We start from the raw sequence: 27328 nt of genomic DNA on the forward strand, positions 1-27328 counted from the left end.
GATTATAGATATGAACTACACCATGGCCAGCTAAGACTCATTTCAATGCGTATTTTTACCAAGGTAACAAAGATTTATATAGAGATCTATCCCCTTAAATACTATAGTCATAAACTGGTAAGATGTGCCTGGTTCACTAACAGGAACCCATTAGGAAGCCTTATCAGGTTAGAAGCCTTCGGAGCTGAAGCAGACTAACCTCTGTAACACACTTTTCGGTAGCTACATCACACTAACTTTTATTCATGGAATGGCTTTACCTCCAAGGCACTTTTACACTTATTTAATTTGTTCATGCAACATTCTTGTGAGATAGACCAGGGCATTATTATGAACTCAGTTCAACAGATGGACAAAGAGTATTCGAAAGATATGCCAGACATCATAATATTACAGAGCTAAGGGCTGACACATCTGCTTCCCAGTGTATTGCTCTGGTCCACCGAGACTCTGCTTCCTATCTCACTACTGTCAACCGGCATCACAGGTCAACCACGGGCAATTGCAACCGTCAGCAAGCACGGAGCACTGGCCGTGTAGGCGGAGTACTAACAGGATGCCACGGCAATGAACACCAAGCAGAGCAGCTTCTACCCTGTGAAAACACAAATCTGCATTCAATCACTATCTCACAGGGTACAGCTGCACGAGCCTGTAACTACGGATTTGGGGTTGGGAACAGGAGGAATCTGAGTGCTCCATGGCTGACTGTCCTTGTCGGGAAGGGGAGCTTCTGGTTCAGTGAGAGACTTTGTGTCAGAGCAAGGCAGAGTACATCCAGTGCCTTCCTGTGGCTTCTGCATACCCATACGTGAGTACACACACCCAGATACTCATGTACACTCTACGTACATACAAACACACGCACATATGCACCCCCCCAAAAAAAACCCAACTATTTGGTAATTGGTGATTGCTCCCCATCACCAAGTCTGGTACCAACATATCCAAATCCACATACTAATTTTCTTCGCAAAATCACTAGTGTTAACTCAGATCCAGCCCTCAATTCTACAAGAGTCAGGCAGCATTGATATAAATTCAACTTAGTTTTTCTGTGAAACATAAGAAAGTGTTCTCTAGTTTTATTTTTTTTTCCTAGCCTGCTTATTAGGAATGTGATACTCTTTTGTACACGGGCTGGCAATAGTTGAAGTAATTAGTATACTATTATTAAAATTTCAGGGTGACCAAGGGAATACTTCAGGTCCCCTTCAGTACTTCAGGTACTACAGTTTTGCATGACTAGTAAGGAAGGCATCTGTTCATTATTTCTAAAAGAAAAGAAATAGCTGTGTGTCATCTCTTACAAACAAATATGTTACCTCCAGTAGGCTATCCCTCTGTTTGTGACAGCTTTATAAATACTGTCACTCCACAAACTCAATCAAGAAGTCACAGTCTCAAAAGTGAACAAAATTTTCTAAGTGCTCTAAGCTTTCCCAAAAGCTATGTATCTGGACTGTGTAGATCAAAGAAACCTCCAGGATAAACTTATTGTGACTATAATGTAGGGTACAGTAGGACTTTATGTCACATTCTGTGTGGATATTATAACACATGTAAACATTTTTAAAATGTTAGCCTGAGTTTTTCATTAGGAAACATCTTCACCTCATCACAGGCGCAATGGCCTTAAAGCCTGGATCCTTATTGGTTACTCCGTTTTTAAAAGAAGTCGTTTCAACCTCAGACTCTGCATTCTTCCGAAATGTAAATACTGATGTGGGCTTGGATTAAAAATGAAAATTTTGACACTGGAGCACATCTACTAATCCCAAATAGCTGAGGAGGTTTCCCTGGGGGGATGGGACACACTCATCTAATAACTGGGTAGGAACATACAGTCTGTTTCCTAGATTTTCTTAAGTATGTGTTCTGACCAAATCAGAACCCAAGAATTGGATCACAGCCTTGACCAAACCTAGCCCTCTGAGAATCATTCTTTTATAAGCAATGTTTGGTATGTTACATTAGCCAGTATAAACCATTGCTATAGGAAGCAGCCTCATGATATTCATCCCTGTTCTTCTGGAAGCTAATGAGCGGGTCCTCTTAGAGCACACATGAGCTCCGTGAAAAATTTCCTACCAGATTTCTGCAACAAGCAGTTTGGACTCCCTTGAGTAATCATTTTATTTTTTTTAATCACATTAAGCAGTAGACTGCAAAAAAACCAAACCAAAGAGAAATCAAATGGGAAGCCTGATTACAGGTAACTCTGTGGGTCTTTATGGTAATAGTGTCTATCTACACATTTGTTTCACTCTGAACGGCCCTACCCATGATTTCACTCCTGTACCCCTTTGCAATTCAGAAGGCTAACATTTCATGTATTCCTTTTTGGTGCTTGTGCCCGAGTATTCTCGTGTGTTTTGATGAAGCTATATGCGGTGTATGCATACTTATACGTATGCATGCATGTGTGTTCAGAAGCATAAACCTGGCATCAGCTTTCTTTATTGAGCACTCTCCTCACTGCACATTGAAGTAGGATCTCTTGCTGAATTCCGAGCATGTCAATCCCAGCTAGCCTAGCTAATTAGCTTGCCCTGGGGATCCCGGGCTTTTCTGTGGTTTGCACCAGTGCTTCCCCACCACACTGTGTGTGTGTGTGTGTGTGTGTGTGTGTGTGTGTGTGTGTGTGTGTGTGTGTGTGTGGTTTTTCGAGACAAGGTTTTTCTGTAGCTTTGGGGCCTGTCCTGGACTAGCTCTTGTAGACCAGGCTGGCTTTGAACTCACAGAGATCCGCCTGCCTCTGCCTCCCAAGTACTGGGATTAAAGGTGTGTGCCACCGCCACCACTGCCCGGCCATTGCATATATTCTTTAAAAGTTATTAAAAAAATACCTTTTGGGCACAAAGCTTAACAATCAAAAATATAGTCTAGTCTATTAAAAGAAGAACTTTGAAATGTCTCATTGTTTTTTGTTTTCAAACATGAGCAGTAAAGAAAATACTCAACAGGAGAGGACATGACTCTGTACCTTTAAAATATGAGGAGACAGTGGGTCTTGCTTTTATCAGAGCTACTTTCTCTAAGCCAGAACAAGAGGGAAAAAGCCAGCCTAACTGGATCCTCCTTGCTCCAGTGAAAGATTGCTTCCCTCCAGTGCCCATGGGGTTATGTGTAGATTAAACAGCAAGCCCTTTTATGTAGAAGGAAATACTTCCTTCTGTGTGTCAGCAAACACTAATTTAACAAATTCATTAACAGCGGATTAACACTAAAGAAGTTCTTGCTCCAGGTGGGATTAGGTTTCCACCTGTGAACTGGAATGACAAGCTTGGATAACTGCAAGGTGAAATTAAATATTCATCTCCCCTTACAGTACTCCACCCTCAGCCCTACTAAAGACATGTTGGCTGACAAAAGAAAGGAAGGGAAAAGTCAAGGTATCTGATTGGCTGAGAGGAATGGCTACTGCAAACAACTTTGGGAAAGAAGCTGAGTTCGGAGAAAAACAAAAACTTACAAATAGAAAGGGAAAAGAAGCTGGTATCTAAAGGAGCACAACCTAGCAATCCGGATTATTTTACATATCAGCACTGACTGCTTGCTTCCCCTGTTATTTAATCCACAGGCAGCCTCAGCAACAGAAATGAATCCATTACACCGAGGAAGAAAACATTAGAATTTGCCAACTTTCCCAAAATCATGTAGATAACAAACTACAAAGTTAAAATCGTGTAAAGCCCAGATGGTACAGTAGATGGATCTACTGATGGCTGAATATATTTATGTAATTGTCACACCATCTTAGTGGATTAAACATCTTACAATTATAAAATGTACTTCTTTCTCTCTCACAACAATGTTCACTAATGTCCATCTCATCCCACCCCAGAGAGAAATAATGAAGGGGGATGGAGCAGAGCCAATTAAGTAGAGCCTTCAGAGAATCCATTGCATAGAGTCTCACTTCCACACAATGCTAAGCCAGAGAGTTGACATGATTTGTTTGAGCAAGTGCTGAAGAGGATGTGTTGACACTCTCATAGAGAGAGGCAGGAATGCAAAATGGTACAGACACCGTACAAGGAAGTTTGGCATTTCTGACAACAAAGTTATTTATATGCTCTGTAAAACTAAATGAGTACCATTTGTTTGAATAAGTTTGTATATTACCTATAATTACTACAGCAATTATTGAATATGTAGATTAGTTTTGTTTGTTTTATTTATTTAATGAATAAAGTAGTTTTGAACTGGGAAAAAGAGATTCATAGAGCTACTGTGTTGGTCACGACTATAGGGCAAGGGCATAGCTGAAAGATTTCTTAGCAATGAACTCTGTTACCCTGGGTGAGAAATGATATTGTCTGGGATTAGGATAGCAGTAGGAACAGGGAGAAGTGAACAAGGAGAATAATTCAGACTGGACACATATGCACACACACACTCACATACACAGTACAAATGTCTGTACCAAACAGATTGGCAGGCAAATCACATGAGGTCTGAGCAACTGTGAGCAGGGATATTACTAACCAAGCTGGAGAAGCCTGAGGGGAGAAGGTGTACACATGTATACATGCCTGGAATAAATGCTCCCATTGGATGTTAAATAAGACATTGCTACTATCATTAGATTATATAATCTGTACAAAGGATTCCTTTACTCGTCTACCCTGAGCAAATCAAAGGACATATGATCCTAGAAGGGCCTGACCTAATCAGGGAGCTCTGTAGGAAAGTAAAGAAGGGCAGCAGATGCTGAGAGGCTGGTGCCAAGGAAGAGAGGAATAGTCACATCAGCAGACTAGGGTGACAGCAGCTTCTAGGGGGTGAGCAACTCAGCCCTTCAGCTTTAGATACTGAATTCTGCAAGTAGTCACACTCCAAAGGAGCTTGAAGAAGAGCCAGACCACCAGGTAACTGCACCTTGATTTCAGCCTGGTGAAGTCTCACTAGAGACTCAGCTGAACCATATCTACCACTCCTCTCAACTCACAGAAACTGTAGACACGTGCGGGTTGCTCTCAAAATTCTGAATTCTATTATTTCTCATAAAACAATCTTGAACTGAAAAAGAAAAATTACTAAGTTAATAGGCTTTTTAAAAAATTTTTCAATGAATCAATTTTTGGTTTCACTGCTTTTTTTCTGTTTTAATTCTCTCTCCGTTACTTTCTTTTTTAAAAAACATATACTTTTTATTTTATGCGTATGAATGTTTTGCCTGCACGTATGTATGTACACCAAGTACATAAATGGTACCCATGGAGGTTAGAAGAGGGTATCAGATACCTAGAAACTGGACTAAGGAACGGTTGTGAGCAACCATATGACTGCTAGAAATCGCAAGAGTAACAAGTGCTCTTAACCACCGAGCCATCTCCAACCCTTCATTAATTTCTGCTTCAATCCTTGTTTCTCTTTTCTTCTGCTTAGTCTTCTGTTTAGTCTTCACTTTTTCTAATAACTCAGGATGGAAAGTTATACACCAGCCAATTTGAACTCTTTAAATATTAAAAATTCACACAAACACCAATAGAGTTCTTGAGTAGTATCAACATTTAATAAACAGCTGTATGGTGATATTTTATTTGTAACCTAACAAATAAAGTGTGCCTGAAAAATCAGAATGCAGAGCTCAGCCACTAGTAAGTCATAGAGGCCAGGTAGTGGTGGCACGTACCTTTAATACCAGTACTTGGGAGACAGAGGCAGACAGATCTCTGTGAGTTAAAGGTTACCCTAGGCTATATGAGATTGACCTACTCTAAAAGAGAAACAGATCCAGGTGGTGGTAGCTCATACCTTTAATCCCAGTACTTGGGAGTCAACATACCTTTAATCCCAGCACTAGGGAGGTGGAGACAGGAAGGGATATGGCTGGCCAGAGAGCGAATAAGATAGGAAAAGACAGGAGTTCAAGGCATTCAGTCTGAGGATTCCTAGAGACAGGCTCTTAGCCATTTTGGTCTGAGGATTTCGTAGAGGTAGGAACCCTAGTGGCTGGCTACTCTGCTTCTCTGATCTTCAGGCAAGCTTTGTTTGTTGCAGCACAAACAAAATATCACCCCACAGCTGGCTTTATGATTACCTTGCTTAACTTTGTTTGATCCTTATTTTATAGTTCTAAACTTTTGTCATGTGCGTAAGCATTCTCCTAGACAGTGGTTGTTACAGACATGAAGAAAATGGAGTTAGTAAATACGAACTAAACCTTGGACAATATTATTTCCAATGCAAGCAGTTTTGACAAATGTGTGAGTTGTCTGTGCTTCAGTCTCCTCACGTGGGATACACAGTATCAATAGGAAATGTAATCACTAGCTGGTAACACACATTTAGGTAAAATACTTTGCACAACATCTGGAATATTTAAGAGCTCACTGAGCACTGCCATCCAAGCAGGATCTTAATGGCGACACTGTATCGCAAATACAGATGCTAGACTCTTCCGTTCTTTTCGTTTTTTTTTTTTTTGTATAGTGAACAATAAAATCTTGGTTTATATCTTGCCTATAAATCTTGGTCAATGTTTTCAATTGTTTTCTTGAATTCAGCAGCTGATACATTAAGCCAGGAAACCTTTTATTTTCAAATAAAATCTGAACCAGAAGGGACAATAAAAAAGACCTATAAATAAAGAAGTTGAAAAGAGTTCAGAGATTGAAATGGATGGTGCAGTAGGCAAAAAGCTCTCCTTATGAAAGTGCTTAAAAATTACTGTGCAGAACATCTCAGTAAAACAAAAATTCCTTTTCTCTACAGAATAAACAAGGAGGTGCTTGACTGTGGTTCTGGTGCTGCGGTGCAGGAGAGATGGACTAACAATAACATGACTACCATTCAATGCTAACACTCTATACCTAGTAACATGACTACCATTCAATACTAACACTCTATACCTAGTAACATGACTACCATTCAATACTAACACTCTATACCTAGTAACATGACTACCATTCAATGCTAACACTCTATACCTAGTAACATGACTACCATTCAATGCTAACACTCTATACCTAGTAACATGACTACCATTCAATGCTAACACTCTATACCTAGTAACATGACTACCATTCAATGCTAACACTCTATGCCTAGTAACATGACTACCATTCAATATTAACACTCTATACCTAGTAACATGACTACCATTCAATACTAACACTCTATACCTAGTAACATGACTACCATTCAATACTAACACTCTATACCTAGTAACATGACTACCATTCAATACTAACACTCTATACCCAGTAACATGACTACCATTCAATGCTAACACTCTATACCTAGTAACATGACTACCATTCAATGCTAACACTCTATACCTAGGACAAAATCTATGCATCCCGTATTTCTGACTCCTTCAAATAGTTGTTAAGACACTAAACATGAGCAGCTCCATTAACCCTGTGCAGTACAAATAACAACTGATTTTAATGATGCAATATTCAGGAAGTAAGCTGGGTCCTTCATATGCCTGTTGCTCCACCAGGAAACAGAACCTGGCCTGGCCTACATTAGTCACCTTCTGTATGTGTTGCTATTGTACTCAGTCAATACAGTCACAAGCATGAGAGGTGAAAAACTGTTAGTTCCATCCTAGTTGAATTTCAAATGTTCTAAATGAAAGCTTCAGAAAATTTTTCTAAATATAATATCTTATGCATTTGTAATTAGTCAAAGTATATGCCTTTAAGTATGAGTTAGGGGTAACACCCATAAACTTCTCAAGATTCAAATAAACACAAAAAACTTAAATATTAAAACAAAATGAAAAATCAAGTATGGGTAAGTATGCCTTATGAAGACAATCACTTCAGTTGCTAACGTCAGATCTTTTCCATTTTCTGAAGGCAACTAACTCTTCTAAAACATAACTAATGGAAAACTAACAACATAAACCCAACTTTGCACTTCCCGGTTTGCCAGGGTATAATATTATGCCTACAACTGCAGCTCATTTTAAAAACAGGTGTCCCAGATAATGTCACTTGATCCAACACCTTCTTGCTTTGGTAAGTAATACTGACACCGAGGGCAAGAACTGGATTTATGCTTTGACCAAGGCCTCTGCGCCGACTGCAGGGTATGCAAGCTGCTGTAGCACTTGAGCACCAGGCAAATGTGCTATGTTAATGATTGTTACATGATCTTGACATGAGCTAATCCCCATCCCTGTTCACTTCCTTAGTAATTGAAGCTCCAGTGCTTAAATGATACCAAGAGCTGGATCATACAGAACAATGTAAAGTTGAGCAGATGAGGGAACAGTTAGTGATGGCCATTCATCTCATTGGCTGAATACATATTTATCTCATAAAACAGAATGTCTGTACATCAAAGCATCTCGGTCTACCACTAAATCTGGAACTAAGGCAAGGAGGAATGGTGCACGGCACTTCTACTTTTAATGTCCTATTTTTGCCATATTAAAAAGAGACACTAAAAGCTGGGTTATAGGAGAGGACTGAAGTTGATAATCAGTCATGAATTAGCAACTGACAAGCTCTGACATGTTAGCTTATTACGCAGCAGCTTACAGCAGCACACAAAACAGCCATTTCTACTTCCACAAAGAATGTTATAATTCAGAGTACCATATCACTTAGCGCCAGTGCAGGTAACCACAGTAAGGTAACTTGCAGAACCTTGTTTCATGTCAGAGTTTGTATTTATTAACATTAAATCTAAAAATTCAACGAAGTGCAAGTAGTAATTAAAATTACCATTTTACTAATTAGAATAAAGCAGGGTTACACTAGATTTTATATAGATTCTTTCTGTAAAATAGAAACTCTACAGAAACTTGCAGAAAAATGACCAACCAATTAAAACCAAGTTGACCAAACTCTGAGTCATTAAATACCTAACTTACTCAATGCCTTCTGCTCAGTGTATGCTGCCCTAGACTGGAGACCTCCACTGCTCTGGCCCTTTTCTTCAGAATCATTATTACTACCACCGTGGCTATTGATAAATTCTTTTTACAAAAAAAAAATAATCAAAATACTATTAAATACATTGTAACCCTTTCCTTTCCTCCCTTTTACCCCTCCTATGTCCCATTCCCCTCACTTTCTCACAAATTCATGACCTCTTTTTATAGACACACACACACAGTCTGTTTAGTGTTGCTTATATGTATATGATTTCACAGGCTGACCATTTGGTATTGAATAACCATTTAGGGGCTCATCTCTAAGGACTTAAGGACTAATTCCCCCTCTTTCAGCTATCATAACTTAGCTACAATTCTTCATCTAGGGCTGGAGCTTGTGAAATTCCCCTCTTCCATGTCAGCATGTCTGCTGGCGTTGTCATTGTTCAAATGTTCTTTAGTAGTCACATTTGTATGAAGAAGATATAATTTACATGAGAAACAATTAAAAATCTATTCTATTTCTATAAGACTTGGTTTTTGTGTGCATGTTTTAAAAGTTTAAACTAGGCTGGGCAAGGTGGTTCACAAGTAGAATCCTACCTTGTCAGAGTCTGAGGCCAGTTTAGAGGACATGACAAGCTCTGGGCTGGAGTGAAACCCTCTGCTAGAACTGCTCCTTGCCTTTCCCCAAGAATCTATAAGCTAGAAAACTAATAGTGGTTATCTTGGGTAGTAGCTTTTGGGCTTTTCCTTTCTGTTTTTTGTACATTTTTAAATTGTCACACGTGAACATCTTTAAAATAGAAGCATGAATCTATTTTAATCTTGAGCTATTTACTGAGTTCTTGACCTGGTATCCAATTACTGAAAGGTTAAGAGGAATATTTATTTATATTTTGTGTTTAAATCACTGGAGCATCCTATCTTCCATATTAAAAGTGACCTAGAAATATAATGCTAGACAATATTAATATAACAGGAAAGGGGGAAATGTCAGTCTTACATTTCTTTGTTTTTATAGGCCCCATTGTTTCAACTGTTTCAAAACAGGACAATTTAAAAAGAAGAGAATGTAAGCAATAATTTCAAACAACTACTTTTACTGCCAACAACGCAACTCACAAAGAGGCAACAGGGTCTTTCTGGTGAGATGTCTGCACCAGCATTCACATATACACCTAATAACATTTTAAAGGCCACTCATAAGAATGCTGAGATTTAATAAGCTCCGGTACAATATGATTAAAAGATCTCCAGGCATTTCCCTCTTTTTGGAATTTAAGAGACAATAAAATAGATTTGGAAGGAAATACTCTAAAGACGGGGGTACTAACCCATTCTAATACTTATGGTGCCTCGAAGAGATACAAAGGTCTACAATTACTGATTCTTCTCCAGGGCTCAAAGTTCTTTCTTTCGTGTTACAAGTCATTTTCCAAGTAAATAAAAGTGTTCCTTTGTATAATTTGTAGAATAATAAGGTTGAGATCTCAGAGTACCTTCAAGCCTTACAATTTTAATATTTCTGAAGGACTACTATATTAATAACTATATTGTTTTAGATCTGGTAGAAATGAATAACTGACACAATCAATATTTTAGTTTTATTTTTAGGGAGCCTGGGGTTACTTTTCATTAAAATTGATATGGTTATACACTTTAATCCTATCAGTGTTTTAGCAAGAATTTTTTACTAATAAAATTATATACATTAAAGACCATTAAAAAACAACCACACTGGTATTAAGTATTTTGAAGAAAACTTCAGGACTGACTGACCTGATGACTTGATTGCAGTGGGCACACATGGGAGTTCGCTTCCCCGCTGGAATGTGCTCGGCTCTCTGCACCAGTGTGTCCTGGTCACCTGGCTGGGGCGGCCCCGCAGCTGAGTTCGCAGGTACCCCTGTACCTGAAGAAGTCCCGCTGTTTGTAATTCTTGCAGTAGAAGGCGCTAGAAGTTAAATATAAGAGAAGTAGAATGTGAACAAGCCGAATATGAACTTTTCAATAATAACAAATTACTGGTTATCCACTGGCACTGTAGTTAAACAGGTGAACTGAGAATATAAAGCCAAGGATTAGCACACAATATGAGCGATAGCCATGGTGTGAATCTACTTCTTTCTTACTTTCACAGGAGATATGGTAAGGTGACTATCATAGGTGACATATTTCTTTCCATCTAGTTATCTCTGCTCACCTGAACTAATTAGGCTTAGTTCGAAATATATCACAGGCATATAGGAAACTTCAATGTGTTGAAGATAAAGAGCTCACTCTATTCTCTTCCAGTGTGTATTTCCTAAGAAGATCACATCATCCGTTACCAGGCACGTCAGCTAGTCACCCAGAATCACCCCCATCCTTCCTGAGCAGTTCTGGTAAGAATAGTTCCAGATTTCATTAACTTGGCCTCCGCTTCTCTGTTCCTACAGTGCTTCCTATTGAGGTCCCAAATGTTTTCTTTCTGGAGCAGCTGCCCAAATGACTCATCTCCCTTATATCATTTTCCCAATGACCACTGAAGATCGTAATGCTGGAAACCACAACTCTGTAAAGGGTTGCAAGAGTCTCCCTGTTCTCTGACCAGTGAATGTAGTTCATGTCTCTCTGTACTGTATACAAGTCCTTCCTGTGACATCCTCCTCAATGCCATTCCTCACCAGTCTGCCTTCATCGAGTGCTACAGCAATACTAAACTGCTTCCCCTTTTCCTTCACATATGAGCTTCTATGCACAGGCTGTCTTTGCCCCCAGGAACGCCATTATTTTCTATCCTTCTCCTTGTTCGCATAGCAACTACCATGTATGATTTAAGGCTCAACTCCTTGGTGAACTATTTCAGACCCTCCTCTTGGCCCACATCTACCATGGTTCCTTCCACATAACAGATCAAATGTTTGTCTCCTAGGATCCCATAATTTCCCATGAATGCCTTAATTATTCTACTAAAACTCCTGTGTATCTTCTTCAACCTAGCACATTCCCAAGAACTCTTAATCCTATTCACCAACAAATGCAATCTCTGAAATGAATGAATAAATCAATCAATGCATGAATAAGCCCAAATAGGTCTGAAACCAACGGAGATGCCTTCTCTTCTCCTACAAGCAATTAAAGTCTAATGGACTAGAAAAGACACACATTAAAATATGGTTTGAAGGGAACAACTTAAATGAAAAGCATGTGCATATAACACAAAACCAATATTGTGTGAAGCATATATTCTTCTATGCCCACACAAGTAGACAACACCTATTAAACATGTGACTGGAACTGTGTAAAATTAAGTAAGACAGCTATAAGGATGCTTTTCCTTTGTTGGAATAAAAGCTGTTTGCAAAGAATTGCAATTACAGATGCAGAAGCCCTGCACTTCTATGGTACTATGTTGCTTGCTCTATGAAACAGAGCTTTCAACACTAGGGAGCTTGACAGGGTTGGGAACGGGTTTCCACTCTCTTTGGCTTAGATTTTCTCTTAAAAATTCATTCCTGTCGTGAATTCACATGTCTTCTTCCTTGGTACTTCATTTACTCTCACAGCACACTCCTACCTCGCCTCTGTGGCTCTTCAGTTTCTGTGTGCAGGTTTGTTATCAGCCGAAACTCTGGGAAGTGTTTTCCACGCTCAATCTGAAAGTCTTTACATTTAAAGCATGTAAATGGGTCTCCTTCTGGGCACGTTACAGCTTTTCCTGAGAACCTCCCTTTTTAAAATCCCCCATGTAGGTGGGCACAGAGGGCAGGCATTCTGCCTCCCATGGCCCTAATGTGTCATGCTCAGACTCTAGTTACTGGTTCATAGTAACTGTTTTCAAGTCAATCCTTCTGCCCCCCTTATCCAAACTGTACCCTATCATTTGAATTCCGGTTTTGAATTCCTTAAGTCTAAACAAGTTAGTCACTATTCCAGCGGCAATCTGTGACTTCTTCCATTTCCCCAATATTTGTGACACATGCTCAGTCATGTACACACACACACACACACACACACACACAGAGAGAGAGAGAGAGAGAGAGAGAGAGAGAGAGAGAGAGAGAGAGAGAGAGAGAGAGAGAGAGAGAGAGAGAGAGAGAGAGAGAGAGAGATCAGGTTCCTTTCAGAAAACCATATTGGACCCCACCTCTGTAACCTTCAGCCAATGAAATGTCCAGTTACACATTTTGCTCTCTTCTCCAAAGTCTCCACTGACCACTGTAGGAGAAGTACTCTCATTCTCTTTAACATCTATCACACCTTGCCTGGAGAATTCACAAACGATTTGTCAAACTCCTGTTAATATCTTCTCTTCTCCAAGACAATTAGTTCTTAAAATGGGTACAAAATATATACTCTTTTTTTTTTCTTTTGCCAATAGAAAACTGCCTCAAGGATAGAAAGTGAAAAAGACAATTAAACGGAAGAGAGAAGGTCACAGTTCACTTTGTTGTTTCTGCCCTTAAACTATACAGAAAGCTATTTCTCAAATGTGGATTAGGGTTAGGGTTTCAAATGGGGAAGTTACTAATTGGATAATCTGGAAACCAGACCTCAAAGAGAATGAAACCCTTTCATCTACTGTATCACATTATCTATGCATAAGCCCTAAAGTACTGAGTCATCTGAACACTTTAAAGCAATCAATGAGTACAAAAATTCTCAAACAGCCACTGTAGAATGGGACATAATCCATCTGGCACAGGCCTCAAGAAGGCACTAACTTATTTATATGAGAAGCATTTTTAATTACAAACCATGTGGCTATATCTTAAATACATATAAGAAGGCTCCAAGTCCTATTGCTTTCTGTTAGTCTCATGTATGCCACCTTGGTGTGCAGGAAATTCTCACACCAGTTTGCTGCTGTGTGCTAGCACACTGGCCGGCACACAAAGCTATGCAGTCTCTGCTAACAACCAAGCCCTGAGCAGTGCCAAGGCGGACTTACAATATGGATAAAATACTGTTTCTCCAGACTGAGTCTCACACTCCTCTAGTATAGGAGCAGCTGACATCTGAGCAATGACGAGCCATTCTGTGGCTCTCGTCACTTGGCAGGATGAGGTGCGGGAGCACGAGGCACTGGGTGACAGAGACTGTAAAACGTGAGTCCTATTCCTGTGGTAATTACTGCACCATCTCAGAAAAACAAGTCTTCCATGGAGACCGCGGTTCAAACGTAATGAACCCACTGGAAAAATGAGCTGTCTTGATGATAATTTACTTATCTATAAATTTTTTTCTTTCCTTGTACTTTATAGTAAGACCATCACATAGGAACAGGGAATCAGATCCATTTCACAGTGTGGAAATATCAGCCACAAGTCGGCACAATGCCATAACCAGGAACCTGGGAAGTGAGCTACACTTTAGATTAGATTTCTTCTTCAACGTTAATCCTGAACAATTTCATTAAATTTGGATTCTTTTTGGAAGATCTCTACCTGACTAGAACTTTGTTTAAAGTATTTTCCTTTTATAATAAGCATATTTCAGCAAAACTTTCAGCTAATCACTGAGAATGTCCCTTTCATGAACTAAAATTGCTACCTGAGGTTTTTTAAGGATTATAAATGACGCAAATCCATATTTGGTCTTCCTTTCTGCTTTACAAGACTTGGGGTCTACAGAGAACAACACCAAATGAGTTAGACAGGTATTAGATAATGTATCAGTATACTGGATGGCTCCCAGAATATACAAAAGGATTTGTTAAATTAGACAAAATACACAGAATGAAAAGTAATTGAATTGATAGTTTTAAAAATATTTGTCATGATGTATCTCTTTTAATCTGTGACTTCTTATATCTTCCCATTTCTTACCATATACACTCTTGCACACACACACAAACACACACACACAAAAATCCACACATCTATGACTTTTGTTTATGTTGAAAAGTTAAAGGGAACAGAGAAGAACAGGATTGTTTCATCATTACAGTGTCACTGTTAGTACTTAGCAGATCAAGAATGCACAGACAAAAAGGATAGTGATTGCCCAAGGACATGGAACTAAGCGACTGGTCCATGAACTACTCAGCATTGAGCATTCTACTGGGCTTACCAGTATGAACAAGAACTACTTCTGCCTTCATGAAGTTTAAAGAAGGCCATGGACCAGTAAATAACTGATTTTGTTAACAGCAGGAAGCAGTGTAGACAGGAAATGTTTCTTAAAGGCACAGGTGATGTGGTTTTGTGTCCCCATCCAAGGTGCTATGGCATGAGATGGTGGTAGACCCTTTAATAGGTGGAGCCTAGTAGGAGTTTGGTAGGAGCATGGTCTCTTGATATTGGCTGTTAGGTGATTGGGCTTCCTCTGCCACATGCCCCTGTCACAATGAGACTTCATCACAGTGAATGCCTTGATTCACTATAATATAAAGGCAAATGTGATGCTCAAGCATGACAGAAACCTGGAAGTACTAACTCAGTGATAAGTTTAGGAAGGACTAATCATAATTAAGTTGATTAATTTCCACTCTTTTAGTTTTTAATTTCCTTATAGCACTGCCCTAGTTAGCTTCAGTTGTCCACCAGACAGAGTCGAGGGTCATCTGAAGGCATCTCAACTGAGGGACTCTCAACTGAGGAACTGCCCAGATCAGGCTGACCTTGACCATATCTGTAAGGGAGTCTTGATTGATGACTGAGGTGAAGGGGGTGGCACCATACCTAGTCAGGTGGTCCTGAGATAAATAAGGGTAAGAAAGCCTGACAGAAAGTAGGAGAACAAACCAGCAAGCAGCCTCTGCCCATGGTTTCTATCTTAGTTCCTGCTCTAGCCTCTCTCAACAATGGACTGTGATCTGGAAGTCTAAACCACATATTGCTTCTCCTCAAATTGCTTCTGTTCAGAGTGCTTTATCGCGGCAACAGAGATCAAACTAGAAAATGAGCATACTTGGATAATTCAGGAATAATGTATGAAAGCATTGTTTCCCCCCCACTTTCGCTTATAAAACCATTATTCAAAATACAACAAACTTGTCCTAGTGCCTCTAACAGTTTAGATTATATTTAGATTAAGATAATATTTAGATATTTAGATTATTATTATATTTAGATTAAGACATTAGCATATTCTATAATAGGCTATCTTATATTCCACAATGATAGTTTTTTCTTTCTATAAACATGACTACCTATTCTTTAAGTCATTAAAGCGAATAGATGCAAAATTCTTTAAATAAAGCATATATATGTAAGGCTGGGTACCTTATGTTTAAAAAAACATTTAAAGGGAGTATGTATTTGTTTGTATGTTTATGAATAAATAAGCAAAATAAATTTATGATAATTAACCTATAAATAACCATAAAAACTGTAGTTCCTTATAAAAATCGTGTAATATTTTATTTTCACTGTCAGAAGAATGAGGCTGATATTGAAAATGTTAATGAATATGAATGTTTCCAGATAGGAAAAAAGACAGGTATCCACTGCTCCAACAAAACAGAAGTCATATATGAGTTATAATGTGAAAAACAACTCTTTGAATGGCAAGGGCTATTCTTAATAGAAATGCGGAGGCTAATCAGGGCTCATATAAATAACTGGTCCTTATTGAAGTGACACCCTTCCACTCCTGGGGAGAGAAAGACTTATACTTCAACAGTGGAATATGTTCTCAAAGGTATGCTAGAAATTTTACACATAGAAATTGAGTAGCACTATGGGCACACACATGCATGTAACTGTGGACAGCGCATCTTACTCCTCTGCCCCTTCTCCAACCATCTTAAACAGATGGTGGCCAAGAGAAAATGCACAGGGTCTGTGCATTGTTTTCTATCAAGCTCCTTATGTTGAAAGCATAAATAGCAGTCTACTTTTCATAATCCAGGCATGAAATCATATCCAGCAAAAATGGAAAACGTTAAGCTAAAGATCTAAGATCAGAGGACATTCTGGGGTTTGTGTAATTTTTATTAAATGGAATAAAGGACTTGCTTAATTCAATGATTAGAAGTTAAATTGGAGAGATTACACTATTATCATCTATCTCAGCAGGAGAGAATGCTGGCATGTATGCCATGAAGAATTGAAACAGGTGCATATAAGGCTAAGTATTAAGTGTCCGCAGCTCCATGAGGACAGGTTCTTCCATTAGCACCACCCTTTCAACTCTAAGAACCCAGATTAAACTGGATCTAGAAAGTCATAATTAAAGTGAATATAGAGACTTGGATTAGATACCACTCTCCTTTAAATTTTTTATATTGTATGTAACCAAATATCAGTCAGCACATAGATGACATTTTTCTCTATTGAGTTTACAAAAAAGTTTTGAGTCAGTTACAATCACATAGCAGTTAAAAACATAAGCCGTAAACACAGAGGGTTTTAGTACCATTAGCTGAAGTCAACAAATAACTCATTTATCATAATATGCACAGCATTTTCTGAATAATTTAATTATCATTGCTGTGTGACATATGGTGGGAAGACAAGTTCATGATTTAGTTTTAAGGAGCCAGTGCTAGTCATAAAAAAAAATGATAAATAAGAACAAAGAAAAAGAAACAAAAAAGAACCCAGATGAAATATTTATTTTTTTAAAATCAAGAAAACGTATTTAGTGTGTGTCTGTGTGTGTGTGTGCCACGGTATGCATGAGGAGGTGAGATTAAAGCCTCGGGAGTCAGTTCTCTCCTTCCACCGTGTGGGTTCCTAGGTAACAAAGGAAGCTCAGCTGGGTTGATGGCAGCACCTTTAACTCCTTAGCACTTACCAGTACAAACATTACTTTAAAAGGCAAAACCAAAGTGTAACCTATAGCCTCAGGAATATTAAAAAGGACTGCTAAACTGACCTGAAGGCTGGGGAGACAGCTCAGTTTTTAAAGCGCTTGCCATGCAAGCATGAGGACTCGAGTTTGGATGTCCTGCACCCACATAAAAGCCAGGTGACAAATGCCTGTAATTCTAGCCCGGGGGAAGTAAAGACAGGATCCCGAGGGCTCGCTGGCTAGCCAGTCTAGATAAGCAGGGAGGAGACCCTGTGTGATGGCTATTCTTGGCTGCCAATTTGACTACTGGAATGAACTAAAATCCACATGGCTGGGTATACCTGTGGGGGGGATCTTTTGCTTTTCTTTTTTCCTAATTTAACTTTTTACTGATTCTTTGTGGATTTCACATCACATATCTTGATATCTCAATTATGCTCATCTCTCCATCCTTTCACATCCACCATCTGCCCTTTAACCTCCCTTATAAGCTAAAACAAAATAAAATTTGAAAGGAAAGGAGAAGAAAAATCTCATCATGGAAGCTGTAGTGTGACGCGGTGCATCGGAGAGTTTATCCTTTAGTCCATGTATCTTTACTTGCAAGTGTTCATTGTAAGGAGTCACTGGTCTGTTTGAGGCTTCTGGTTTCTACCACACTATCTATACTGGGCCCTCACTGGAACTCCTCTTGGATATCCTGTTGCTATCCTGTATCACAAAGATCCTGTAGCTTTGGGTCTGCAGGACTGGCCCCTTCATGTGCTCCAGCAGTTCATAAATGGGGTGAATGTTGGGGTGGGCCAACTCATAGTCCCTGTTCTGGGCCTGGGTGGTAGCTGGGTTGATCAGCCCGAGTAAATCATTTGAAATGGGAAGACTCACTTAATCCAGATCCACCTTTAATCGGGGCCACACCTTCTGGTGGCAGCCTATATAATGGATATGAAAGAAGGAAGCTCTCTCGCTCTTTCTCTGTCTGTCTGTCTCTGTCGTCTCTGTCTCTGTCTCTCTCTGCCTATTTCTGCTCACTCTTGCTGGCAAGTCTATTCCTTCACTGCTATTAGAGCCTATTTCTTTGGGATTCTGGAGTATACTGAAGACCAGTTGAGTCATTCAACCTAGTGGATGTAACAACTACAGGATTCTTGGACCGTTTGTAGACATTCATTGTTGGACTAGTTGAGCCACAACCTGTAAGCCATTCTAAGAAATTCCCCATATATATATATCTACACACACAAAATTTTCTATAAGTTATAAGTTCTGTTTATCTAGAGAACCTTAATACACCCTGTTTCAAAAAACAAAATGGGCAACTACTAAGGAAAACATGGCATTGACCTCCATCCTCAATACATACAAACATGTGTACACATGTGTATACACACAAATGGATATTAAATTTCTAACTGGGTATGGTGGTTCTGTCCTGCAAGCTTACCACTGGGAATTTGAGGAAGAAGGATCATGAGTTCAAGGTCAACTTTAGCTACACAGTGAGTCTGAGACAGACCTAACAACATAAGACTTGGTTTCATTTGACTATAAAAAATAATTGTATAATTTGTCTTATCTTTGGATAAGAAAACATGTAAGTATACACATTAAGACTATTTCATTATTTCCAAAGATGGTAAAAAATTATTTTACCATTTTCTCAACAAAAAAAGCAGCCTAATCTGAAAGGAAAGGAACGAAGAGAAGCAGGACTCATGCTACCCTTATACACAGTGTCCTCGTTAGGTAGACAAAAGGACTGATAAAAAAAGAAAAGAAAATGCAAGATTTTATCATGTTAAATGATACTGTTTTCTAAGCTGAAGCATTAGAAAAGCCATCATTTGGGCTCAGTTTCCCAATCTGGAAGACAATAACTACCACAAAATGTGAAAAAAACAAAAAAGTGAAGCCTTGTAAACAAAGCGTTGACTGCATTATGGGGTGTGCACAGAATGCTTCCCAATGTCAGGTACTGAACTCTGACAAAGGACTTCATGTGATTAACTCAGCCATTCATTCAACCACTACCAGGAGGCCAGAGCCAGTATCTATACCAAGAACTCTACTGGAAAGATATACCCAGGGATAAGCTTCTGCCTCTGAACATCTTCTGGAGGTTGATCCCGATGAGGCACTAAGTAATCACACGTGAAGTAGAGCTAGTGCTGTAAACGGTGCTTCCAGCTCCCTGGAAAGTTTGGATCTACCGAGCATAAGAAGCATTAAGAAGCATAGCATTTTCCTCATACATATGGTTTGAATCCAGAGTTGGGGTTTTTCTATAAAGAACCATCAAGTTACTAGTTCAGATTTTGTGTGACTGTTCATTCTTTTGCAAATGTGATGGTTTGAATAAAAATGGCTCCCATAGGCTCACAGGAAGGGGCACTGTTAGTGGCACTTGGAATAAGTATATTTATTACTGGGGCTGGGCTTTGAGGTTTCAGATGCTCAAGCCAGGGCCAGTGTCACTCTCTCTCCCCAGTGCCTGCTGATATGGACGTAGAACTCTCAACAACCTATCCAGCACCATGTCTGCCTGCATGCCCCCATGCTTCCTGCCATGATAATGAACTAAACATCTAAAACATAAGCTAGCCCAATTAAATGTTTTCTTTTATAAGATCTGCCATAGTCATGGTGTCTTTTTGCAGAAATAAAACCAACTAAGACAGTAAATATTCAACTATGCCACTGAAGACTGAAAATAGCCCTGGATGGTATGTAAAGAAGTGAGCATGGCTTCTCTTTGATGAAACTTTGTTTACAAAAATAGACGGCAGGTGGGGCAGATGTGATCAAGGGCACTTGATCCACATACGTGAAATAATAAGAGTAGCAACTCTTTAGGAAAAGCATTTATAACTGAATCTAGGTATTTTGTCTTAAAAAAGATTAATATGCTAGCATGAAATAAAAATGGCAAGAAAGGGGGGCTATACAAGGGTAGCCAGCACATTCTCCGCATAATCTCCCAGTTCTGACAGAAGAGGACAACTTCAGTTAGGCCTTTGCGACAAGTGAACTATTTAATGACGTAGACATGTAGAAAGCAGATGGCAATAAAACATTATTAGAAGAGATGAAATTCATGCAACTGGTAGCAGTTTACTTACTCATACAAAAATTTAAAAATAGAACCAATAAATCTATCCATCTTAGCTAAGCAAATCTAGTTATCTCGATTTATTAGTGTAGCACAAAGCCTAAAATGAAATTGGGAGTGGTTGTAGCAGCAGTAACTTCCTTTCTCACCCATATCTACTTTACCTTTCAAATGAAGATAGAATTTATATCCACTTACAGCTGAGATGAACATTATTCAGTCTTTGATCTAATCAAATCTCACAAATAAATGAGTCTTTCTTGGAGAGAAAAATAACATATCAAATCAAACCGAAGCTCTATCTACCCATGATAAAGTAAGAAGCTATATTTTACTTCTAAAATGTAAAACCCAAGCTCCATCTACACATAATAAAGAAGCTGTATTTTACTTCTAAAATGTAAAACCCAAGCTCCATCTACACATAATAAAGTAAGAAGCTGTATTATTTTACTTCTAAAATGTACCCCGCAGCACAAGTGTCATATGAAAGTGGGGGTGAATGAACTAGAATCATAGCTGAATAATCTGAATTTCAAACATGAAGTGTAGATGCAAAGAATATGCCACTCAAATTGGATTTCAGCAGTTGCCAGACACATAGTTAATTCTATCTGTCCTAAAAAGAATTCCTTCTATGCTAGCTCTACAAGATCTAGTCCTTCTTAAGTAATCACCGATGTTCTAACACAAGAAATGTGCTGTCTAGGGTCAAAGTAAGAGTTCGCCTTATTATAAATTGGATAGTTCCTTTTATTTTTCTCAGAGCCTGTAAATGTAATGACTTCAAGTGTAGTCTTGATAATTTTTGAAACGGAAAATACCATTAAAATGATTACTGCTAACGATCAAGGATATCTACCATTTTACTGTTAGCTGATACAGTTTCTTTCTAGGCTGCCACTGCATTCAAGTAGGACAATGAGTTCTTCAACAACGTAAGAGGAACTAAAGGCAAGTAAGCACATTGTAAACCACGTTTTTGTTATTTTCCTTTTACATCTAACTGCACCAAATTTACTATTCCCTAAAATATTTCTAAGTGATAACACTTTTATATTACATAATATAAACAAGCTTCTTTGTATTGTACTTGCCAAAACTACAACTTATATTTTTTTAGAAAGCACTGATTTTTCCAATGGCTGGGGAGATAACGTAGTAAAGTGTTCCCTGTGCATGCAAGCAGCAAGCAAGAGCTCGGCACATATGTAAAAAAAAAAAAAAAAACAGACAAGTGGAATGCTTCTGTAACCCCAGCAATGGGGAGAAGTGAGGACACAATCTATTTAAAATTGTGGCTTCAGGTTCAGTGAGAGACCCTGTCATGAGAACATAAAATAGTGAATAGGAAGACACTGAGCGCCAACCTCTGCCCTCCACAGAGGCATGTATTGACAAGCACACCCACACTAGTGCTTACATACTCGTGTACCACATATACTCACACATAAAAGAAGAAAACAAAGCAAACTATTAATTAAAACTGTGTCACCTGACTGATAAAGAGACTGATGACTTAAAAGGAAGATTGGGAAAGCTGGGTGTGCAGGCACCTGTTTGTAATCTCAGCACCTGGGAGGTCAAGAATAAGGCGAATTTGAGGCCAACAAAGTCTACAGAGCAAGTCTCCACTTAAAATGGCATGGACATTAATAGTTTTTCAATATGCACTATCAGAAGTTAGGAACACTGAACACTAAATGACACATGGCCACCATATTTGAGCTAGATGCCTTTTTTTCTGAATACCTACATAGATGCATTTAATAATAAAAACTTTTTTAAAAGAGGCATCCATTCATTTCTTGTCACAGTCAGCAGATATGAAAGTAAACAAGGCTCAACGGGGAGTTGTGTGTACACACAAAGAAAGCATGCAGGTGATGCTGTCATAACATGTAAGAACTGCTAATGAAAACAGCAAACTGAAAAGCTTCAGAAAAGCCAACATTACTGTGAGAGGAAATGTGTTGGACAGTTTTATGTCAAATCGACACAAGCTCAAGTCATCTGAGAGGAGGGAACTTTAATTAAGAAAATGCCTCCATAAGATAGGACTGTAGGACATTTTCTTAATTAGTAACTGATGGGAGGGGCCCAGCCCATTGTGGGTGGTGCCATCCCTAGGTTGGTAGTCCTGGGTTCTATAAAAAAGCAGGCTCAGCAAGTTATGTTGAGCAAGCCAGTAAACAGCATAGTCTCTACATCAGTTCCTGCCTCCAGGATCCTGCCCTGTCTGAGTTCCTGTCCTGACTTCCTTCAGTGATGAACTGCTTTGGAAGTGTAAACCAAATAAGCCATTTCCTCTCCAAGTTGCTTTGGTCATAGTGTTTTGTGCAGCAACAAAAACACTAGGCTAAAAAATAACATCATATTTTATTTTTAATGACTCTTTTACCTAAAAAAATTCCAAACAGAAAATCTGAATTGGGTATTAATTCATATATAGTCCAATGATTTGGGGAAAGGAATTCTAAAGAATTTATCAAAGATATATAATGTTAATAAATGTATTGAATATCATCTACAGATCCCATCAAAGATTCTGAAAATGAGAAACAAGGGATATATATTAGGAGAAATAAGTGCATACGCAAAAGAAAAGGTTGCATAAATCAGGCCATCATAAAAGTAAGCTTCAGTTTATTTTGACTGAAGTGCAAGATGCAGCCAATGCAGATTTATATGTTGCAACTTGGCCCATTACATTAAAAACCAAATATATAGTCAGCCAATTGTCTATGCCATGGTCTCAATTGCTTAGAACAATCTTAACCATTTAGTGTCTGTGGTAGTTTGAATACAAAGTATTCCTGGAGTCTCACAGGGAGTGGCTCTAGTAGGAGGTGTGGTTTTGTTGGAGTGGGGATGGCTTTCCTGGAGAGAGTGTGTCATTGTAGGGGCAGGACCTGAGGTTTCCTAGGCACTGGATAAAATCCAGTGTCTCAGTCAATTTCGGTTGCCTACAAGATGGACTCTCAGCTACTACTCCAGCACAAATCTGCCTCCACCTGATCACGCTTCCTATGAATAAACTAAACCTCTAAAACTAAATAAGTCACCCCAATTAGCTGTTTTCTTTATAAGAGTCGCCATGGTCATGGTGTCTCTTCACAGCACTGGACACTCTAAGACAGTGTCCATGGGAGAGCTGCTCTAGAACCCCCGTAGATACTCAAATTCAGATGCACAAGCTCCTCATGTAACAGGCACTGTATTTGAATATAAGCAAAGCATGTCTTTAAACTATCTCAGATCCTTGGAGATGCTGCAAATGGCATGCAAATAGCTGTTATGCTGTACTGTTAACATAACAAAGAAAATGTATTTTCAGTTCGGATACATTTTTTTCCTTGTAGCATTTAAGTCCTAGTCTGACTAAATCCATGGAGGTAGATTCCTGGATACAGGGGTGAGACGGGGATAGGCTGAACGTCTTGTTCTCTAAGCTACATATAATCACTCTGCCAGTGTTTTAGAATATGATGCACAAGTACTGTATCACAGTATTTTCCCTGGGAAAACAGGGTTAAAGCTGCATCAGAGTCAGGTAAAGATGCTAAGGTCGCAGGTCTGTTCACCCTGGAACTCTTTCCATTCCTATTGCCAGTGCCTAGGGTGACTGATATCCGTCATCAAACCTCTATCTATGCTGGAGCACCTAAATAACTTCTAACCCAGGGTTCCGGACTCCGTTCTTAGTCACTACAGAGAAATCAGTGTGGTCTGTTAAGCACATTAAAGCTATACTGATCTGTCAATAGAGCAAATCTGACTCCACTAATACAGATTACAGATCTTGTAATAGCTTCCTTCCAGAAGCAAGCCCACACTGATATCTCCAAGTACTTTCTGGCCAGGTTCCCCATTAATCCAATAACCCTACTTTCTCTCTTGACACTAAAACACTGAACAACTTGCACTTCTTTTAAGAAATCAAACTCTTGAGGTTTTGGCTTTTGTTTTTTTGTGTGTATGCATGATATTCCTGAGTAAAATAAAATTTCACCATAAGCAAATGTATTTTTCAACTCCAAACTGTATTTTTTATTCAAGTCATTTCTACTCCCTTTCACACAGACTTCTATGTCTTATGACCCAGGCCCTATAATCATACTTAACTTTTTTTGTGTATATCTGTTGCCCATTTCTATGTAGTATAGTGGTGCTTTGCATCCAAATTTACTGTTCAAAGTAAGGTGAGCCCACATCCTTAATATTCCCATTGCACTCCATTACTTGGCTCCTTGGGTACTAATGAATTCCTTACTTTTTTAAGAGAAAGAAAATTGTTGTGGGATATTCGTAGCAGGATGGAGCTACACGAAACAACCTTACAAATGAGGCTGCAGAAGACAGTGGAGGTGAGGAGGGAATTGACCAAAGGCCCCATGAAGAATTCACACTGTCTGCAGCAGGAAGCTCAAAAACATCTGCAGATATGGACGTTTTGTGACATCTGTTTTTCTGGCTTATATCAGTGTAAATAATGGGCACTGTTAAGAAAGGATCAAAGGGTGGAATCCAAATTCTCCTTGCTCTATCTTTTACACACCAAGCATGTCAATACATCAGATCATCTGTTCAAACAGTGCTACAAAGGTACTTTAAGATCCTTATTTTAACAAAGAAATTGTAGACTCTAAAGTGTTAGGCTCAGAGCTGGGCACAGTGGTACAAACCTACAATCATAACTGCTATGGAAGTGTCGGTAAAGGAATCTCCATACAATGAGACCCTGCTTGAAAACCAGAAACATAAAACTGAAAAAGCTAGCCTTCTAAAACTCGTGTCCCATGGACACACATCATACACACCAGAGCCAAAATCACCACAAAACTAAGTTCAATGAACAATGGAGCCTGGCCTAGTAAGGTGCTGCTTGTATTCTAGCAGATTCATTCTCATTCTGTAGTTGATTAAGCTAATTAATGTATGCCAACACAAAGTGGCCCTTTGTGCCTTCTTGAAAATATGTTTTACTATATTTGGTAAGACAGTAATATTTTTATACATGTATTTGCATCTAGTGAGTTAAGTTTACCTAATCTGGTAATCATAACTTACTAGGAATCTAGAAAAAGCATTACATAGCAAATTAGGTCACCTACAAAAACACAGAAATATATTTTTAAACTCTTACTATTAAATCTACAAAGGCTTAAAAATATTCATCTAACCATTTATTTATATACAATATGAAGCGTTCATGAATAAAAATTTAATAGATATATAAATACTGAAGGATATACCTCAGTGCTATAGCAGATGCCTAGCACGTGCAAGACCCTGGGTATAACCCGGGATTTGCAAACAAATAAAAGTGAATTCAATATAAGTTTTTTAAAAAACTACATCTAGAGTGGTAATATGGATGCTCTATAATTTAAGATTTCAGAATGTTGAAAATGCTTAATGCATCCCTCATTATACTAAGTTACATTAAAAAGTTGATTATGGTACTATCAAATTGCTGAAAGTATCTTGAAAAGTTACCTTAAAACTAAATTATATTCATTCATGTGTTTGACTTTTTTCAATTTTGTTTTACCTTTCTGAGTTGTCAGATTAAGATTTTGAAAATAACTATGGGGAGATGGCCATAATTATCTCGAGAAAACTACCATTGAAGCTAGTTTTTAAAATTAAGCTTTTAAGTGTTAAGTTTTTTTAAGTATAAAATTAAGATATAAACAGATCATATGTAAATCATTCCTAAAGCACAAAAAATAAATTGCCTTGATGTACATATATAATATTAAAACACTTACTCCAGTTTACTTTCAAAATGGCTTTAAGGTTAAAGACTAAATGTGATAGCCCTGCATGCATTTTCTTGCATATGTAATGTGAAACATTTGCAAATTTGTTGTTGTTTTAATAGTTGTGTGGCTTTCAGTCTTAAAAGTGAATCTATATATAGCCTACAACTTTATATAGGGTATTCATTGGTCCTGTCCATCAATTAGGGAAAAAGTATATCAATGTAACTAAAATTTGAAATTATATTTTATGCTCCATTTTCACCATATTTGTTAGATTTAGTTAAATGTATAGGATCAATGTTCGTCAGAAATATATAGTTAAAAGATGTTTAGTTTTGTTAAAAGCAAAAAAAAAAAAAAAAAAAACCCCAGAAATCTCAATTCTGACAATCAACAAGAAAAAAAAAAAATCACATTTTAATGCACTTCTCTAGAGTCAAGTCACTATTTCTAAAAAGATCATTCCATGTTATTCATGAAAGTCATTTCACAAAGATGAGCAAGCAGATGGTAGTATTGCTGCTGACTTAATGCAGAACTTGACTTGAATTCTTACTTCTTTTGTATCTTAGTGTTTTCATCTTGACTATAAACTTTTAAATACTTTGCATCCTAAAATATTTAGCTTTTTGTGAATGGCTTACAGTAATGAAATGAGGTGGCCGTGATGATGAGGTATACTTTAAACTATATGCATAATCCAATTTAAACTACAATGCTACCACACGCACGCTGTGCTGGCCTAGTGTTACTGCGGTTCTGAAAGGGGTCTGAATACTACAAACTATCACCACCACAAGAAAAGCATCTGAGATTTAAAGACAGAACTTCAGGAGACTTGGAGGAGCAAAGTAAAGGTTCAGAATTCACCAGAAGGCCTCATTA

The 27328-nt window shown here is 38.4% G+C and overlaps 1 protein-coding gene across 3 annotated transcripts in view; it reads right to left on the minus strand.

The window, feature by feature from the left end:
* Positions 1–27328, minus strand: part of Pdlim5 (PDZ and LIM domain 5) — a 168146-nt gene that overhangs the window by 10741 nt on the left and 130077 nt on the right. For all 3 annotated transcript variants that reach the window (XM_038311021.2, XM_038311018.2, XM_038311019.2), the window contains exon 9: positions 10625–10799. In XM_038311021.2, the coding sequence (XP_038166949.1) occupies positions 10625–10799 (175 nt within the window). The remainder of the gene's footprint in view (positions 1–10624; positions 10800–27328) is intronic.

The sequence above is a fragment of the Arvicola amphibius genome, chromosome 14 (genome assembly GCF_903992535.2).
Source record: "Arvicola amphibius chromosome 14, mArvAmp1.2, whole genome shotgun sequence".
In the NCBI taxonomy this organism is placed as follows: Eukaryota; Metazoa; Chordata; class Mammalia; order Rodentia; family Cricetidae; genus Arvicola; species Arvicola amphibius.